General features: G+C 52.6%; 2 protein-coding genes across 3 annotated transcripts in view; both read right to left on the minus strand.

Moving 5' to 3' along the window:
• Positions 1-315, minus strand: part of RPUSD2 (RNA pseudouridylate synthase domain containing 2) — a 5,455-nt gene extending 5,140 nt beyond the window's left edge. The window contains exon 1 of the mRNA XM_008644090.2: positions 280-315. Coding sequence (XP_008642312.1) covers positions 280-315 — 36 coding nt within the window. The remainder of the gene's footprint in view (positions 1-279) is intronic.
• LOC103624740 (protein-L-isoaspartate(D-aspartate) O-methyltransferase) lies at positions 105-4,138 on the minus strand. Of its 2 annotated transcripts, XM_017726287.1 has the most exons (9): positions 4,092-4,138; positions 3,838-3,972; positions 2,963-3,067; positions 2,593-2,624; positions 2,045-2,149; positions 1,689-1,809; positions 1,480-1,565; positions 1,162-1,331; positions 105-890 (listed from the first exon to the last, which is right to left on the minus strand). In XM_017726287.1, the coding sequence occupies exons 2-9, from the start codon at positions 3,914-3,916 to the stop codon at positions 878-880; spliced, it is 711 nt and encodes a 236-aa protein (XP_017581776.1). In that variant the 5' UTR covers positions 3,917-3,972; positions 4,092-4,138; the 3' UTR covers positions 105-877. The 2 variants fall into 2 exon arrangements, with proteins under 2 accessions (XP_017581776.1, XP_008642266.1); XM_008644044.2 differs by having other exon boundaries at positions 105-1,331.
• Between the last annotated feature and the right edge of the window lie 26 nt (positions 4,139-4,164).

Genomic DNA, 4,164 nt, shown 5'->3' on the forward strand with positions numbered 1-4,164 from the left:
TCAGCGAGCCCGGCCCCGCCAGGCCACGCCCCCGGCGTCCCCGCCCCGCGCCCACCTCCCCCGGCGCCGTGTCGGGAGGGCGCGGGAGCAAGAGGGAGGCGATGGAGGAGCGAGAATGCCTTTATTTATTTACCTCCGAGCAGCTCCCCCCTCAGAACTGCTCCACAAATGACCCTCGAGCATCACCGCAGCCCGCCTGCCCCTCGTGAGCCTCCTCAGCCACCGCCTGCGGGAGGGACACGTCAGGGAAAAGCCAAAACGTGAGCATTTTTTTGTAACCCCAATCAGAAAAACCAAGTAAAGCGCGTTTTTCATAGCCCCAAAGAGGGAAAAGAAATGCGCATTTTTCAAAACGCCAAACAGGAAAAAAACAACTCCAAGAAACAAGCATTTTTCATAACCTCAAAATCCAGTGTTGCTGCCCATTATTAAATTAGTCGGTGCAGGCAGGAAGAGAACACGCTCCCATATTTAAAACCATTGACAAATCAGGGTACACTGCTGCTCCGAGACACTAATTGTGACTTATTTTTGCCAAGCATTAAGCAGAGTAGTTGATATTAAAGTGGTTTTAGTGAAGCTTTAAGTATTCCTGTCTGCTTTCAGAATTCTCTGTGAACTGATGTTACCTAGAGTTTATCAGAGAGGATAGCTGGAGTTGTCTGGATCTGCTCTCTGGAAGCTGCCACAGCCTCCAAGAGACTCCCCTGGTCCTGCCCCTGTTCTCCATCCCTCCGGAATGAGCTCCTCTGAAGCAGAACTTCCCTTTATCCATTGACGAAATTTCCATTAAAAAGCAAAACCATACTGACCATCTACAGGCCTAAGTCTCACTCATGAGCTTTCAGAGGTGCCTTTAGAGATATCCATCCATGTGTCAGAGGTCATCCCTGAGGCAAAGGAAAACCAACAGTTACTACTCCCTCAGTTCTGTGCCAGCATCATGTGGAATTTAAAAACACACACAGGCTCCAGAGAAAGAGAAAATAGAAGTCTGCAGGCCCTATCCAACAGAAAACACCCCCTGCTTTGCCAAGCTGTTCTCTCCTCTTTTTTCCACAAACAGCATCTGCCAGGGATCCAGGACTCGGTCAGCAAAGCCAAGGAGGGCAAGCTCAGAGGGAGAGGAAGGAGTGTTCCTCAGGGAAGAGCAGATTTTACCGAGGCCACTGCTTTTCCTTGTCTGTGAGAGGGACGTAGATGACGCCCATGAGCTGGGTCTCGATGATGTGCCCATCGCTGGTCTTGTCGTACTGCATCAGCACCTGGTTCGCTCCCTCGGGCCCCACGGGCACTATCAGCCGCCCGCCCGGCTTCAGCTCCTTCAGCAGCTGCAGCACGGAGAAATCCCGGTCAGCAGAGGCAAAGAAACCCCACACACACAACGGGAATAAGCCACACTGTGAAGGTCATGACAGGAAGTAGGCTTCCAGTGGTTCCCGCATTTTCTCTAGGGACACCCAGCACGGCCACTCTTACCTCCTTGGGGACGGTGGCTGCGGCCGCTCCCACATGGATGGCATCGTAAGGAGCTTCCTCAGGGTATCCCTGCCTGCCGTCTCCAACTACAGAGGGAAAACGTGCAGGAAAGACCTTGGTTGCCATAACAACTCGGAGCATCAACACAAACTGGAAGGACTTCGAGGAGCAGAGCCAAGGGAGAAACCCCGGCACTGCAGGGAGCTCACCCACAAGCTTCACACGGCCGGAGCTGAGCAGCGTCGGATCATCCTCTTGGACGTTCCGGATGGATTCATGAACCAGCTCCTTGATGTGCTCCACACCCACAGCTTTTCCCGTCGGGCCAATCTGGAAAGAACATCAGTCAAACACCTGATGCCTCCTGTATGGAAGAGACATGTTTGACAGGGCAGGTTTTAGTGGGAATTGGGGTATTTCCAGGAAGAAACTCCAGAGCAGAGGTTCTGAAGAGAAGGTGCAAGCACTGTGCCCCTTCCTTGGTTTTAAGGCTGAGTAGTCCCAGTTATATCAGCTAATGAAGGGATGTGCTTTCTGGGCTGGGAATAGAGTGCCGTGAGCTCACCATCCTGGCGAAGCATGCGGTGAGGTATCCGCTCCCAGATCCCACATCCAGCGCCTTGGCACCTTCCACCAGCTGATCCTTGAGCAGCTCCAGCGCGTGGGCGTGCTGCAGGGACAGCCAGGACAAGGAGGTGAGAAACATCCTGGGTTAGTCTCCTCTCCCAACACTTTCCCTTGTTCTCTGATTTAATCACAGCACACCTGGCCTTGTGCCTGACACTTCCAGAGCAAAACTTAAGTGTCAGACCTGGAAGATCTTTTGCAGAACATCATTTAGGCAGAGGCTCAGTAATTAGATGTGAAACAGAAGGAAAAAAGGTCTCATGCAAAAAAAAAGGGACAACATGGAATTCCCGTCTAAGCACACTTTTAAAGCAACTGAAAGATTATAGGGGAAACTCCTCTTAAAAAGAAAAATCCCTACAGAAACAAGCAGGATAATCATGTCCGTGGGATATTTCACTTTTCTACTTAAAGAAAAATTAAATATCAAAAGAGAAATAAACAATTCCCTCCATTTCTGTTGAAAGTGAGGAGTTTTCACCTTACCATGTGCGGGGCGCTGATTGTAGCCTTGTAGCCTAAAAGGAAACGGGTGGCACAAGTTATTTCATAAGGAATAAAATTCCCAGTGGGAACAGTTCCTAATTCTCTCCCACTTTCCCCTAAAAATAGGAAAACACTTTTCTCCTCTCACAGAATCCCAGGATGATTTGGGTTGGAAGGGACCTTAAAGCTCATGTAGTCCCAGCCCCTGCCATGGGCGGGGACACCTTCCCTTAAACCAGGTTGCTTCAAGTCCCATCCAGCCTGGGCTTGGACACTTCCAGGGATAGGAATTCCACAAGTAGACCATGGAGCACCTGCCAAGGCACCTTGTGCCCTGCTGACAGCAGATGCTTTGCCAAAAGTGACTCACCAATGGATTGAGGAGAATCCATGTATGGGAAATACTTGATGTAGTGACCTCTGTCCGTAGCCAACAGCACATCGAAGACTCGCTGGGACTTAATGATCCCTTTTTCTGGGAAAGAAGGAAAAGAGAGACAGGCAGGACTGAAATCCTCAGCACTCCAGCAAGAAGAGATTTGAAAGGGGATGCACACTTCAGGGAGTTTGTGGATCTGGGGGAATTAATGAAGGATCTGAGAAACACAGCAAACACAACACTGACGGAAGGATATCCTTTCCCATTCCCGCTAGGGGCCCAGCCACCAGCCCATCTCCAGGGCGTGACCACCTGCATCCACAACACTTCTGACACTGCTGAGTGTAACGGGAGTGAAAGGGAGTCGCGTTTCACGCCGGGAAGCGGAGACTCCGGTTCAGGTTTCAGCAGTGAACTCATGGGCCATGACTGCAGAGACATCCCACATCCCTTCACACCTTTCTGCGGGAATTTTACGGCTACTTTTACGTGTGTTCCAGCCCGCTGTCCAGGAGCACCGGGGACCATTCCAGCCCCCGGGCAGTGCTGGAGGCACAGCATGGACGTCCGGGACACTCGGCTGCACCCCCGTGCTCAGAACACCGAGCTGCAGCACTTTAAAAGGCGTCACACACTTCCAGAGGCAGGGAACGAAGGTGTGGAAAGGCTTTCCTGCCCCTTCTGGCATAACACCTTGTTTCCAACTATAAATAGAACGAGTTCAGGCTGGGGCAAATGCCAAAATTAAGGAATATTAACCCCAGCCCTTCAGAGTGAGCAGTGTCACACGGCGTGAGACTAAATATCCATACACAGACATTAAATATCCGTACACTGACATTCCAGCGGATGCTGCCGGGACTCACTGTAGAGGTTGTTGACCAGCTCCGCGTGCGTTTTCCCGCTGGATGTCCAGGCCATGGTCCTGGCGAAGAGCAGCCCCATGAGTGCCAGCACGGCGCCGGGCGGCAGCTGGCTCAGCCCACGGACACGGCGGCGGCCTGCGGAGAGACGGGTTCAGAGCCACGCCAGAGCTCCCCGTGTCCCGCTGAAACACATCCCGCCCTCACTAAACCATGGGAAACGTGACAGAGGCCCAAGGATGTCACACCGCACTCGCCTGCGCCGCCCACCACAACTTCCGCCCTGGGCCAACATGGCGGGCGGGCCGGCGCACCGGCCCCCCCCCCCCG

Source organism: Corvus brachyrhynchos, unplaced genomic scaffold, assembly GCF_000691975.1.
Source record: "Corvus brachyrhynchos isolate BGI_N302 unplaced genomic scaffold, ASM69197v1 scaffold281, whole genome shotgun sequence".
Taxonomy (NCBI): Eukaryota; Metazoa; Chordata; class Aves; order Passeriformes; family Corvidae; genus Corvus; species Corvus brachyrhynchos.

Coding starts and splice junctions, on each gene's coding strand:
- LOC103624740 (XM_017726287.1), bottom strand. CDS start 3,916: ATGGGGCTGCTCTTCGCCAGGACCATGGCCTGGACATCCAGCGGGAAA. Junction 1,810..2,044: donor CCGCATGCTTCGCCAGGATG/GTGAGCTCACGG, acceptor TGTTCTTTCCAG/ATTGGCCCGACGGGAAAAGC. Junction 1,566..1,688: donor CGGCCGTGTGAAGCTTGTGG/GTGAGCTCCCTG, acceptor TTCCCTCTGTAG/TTGGAGACGGCAGGCAGGGA.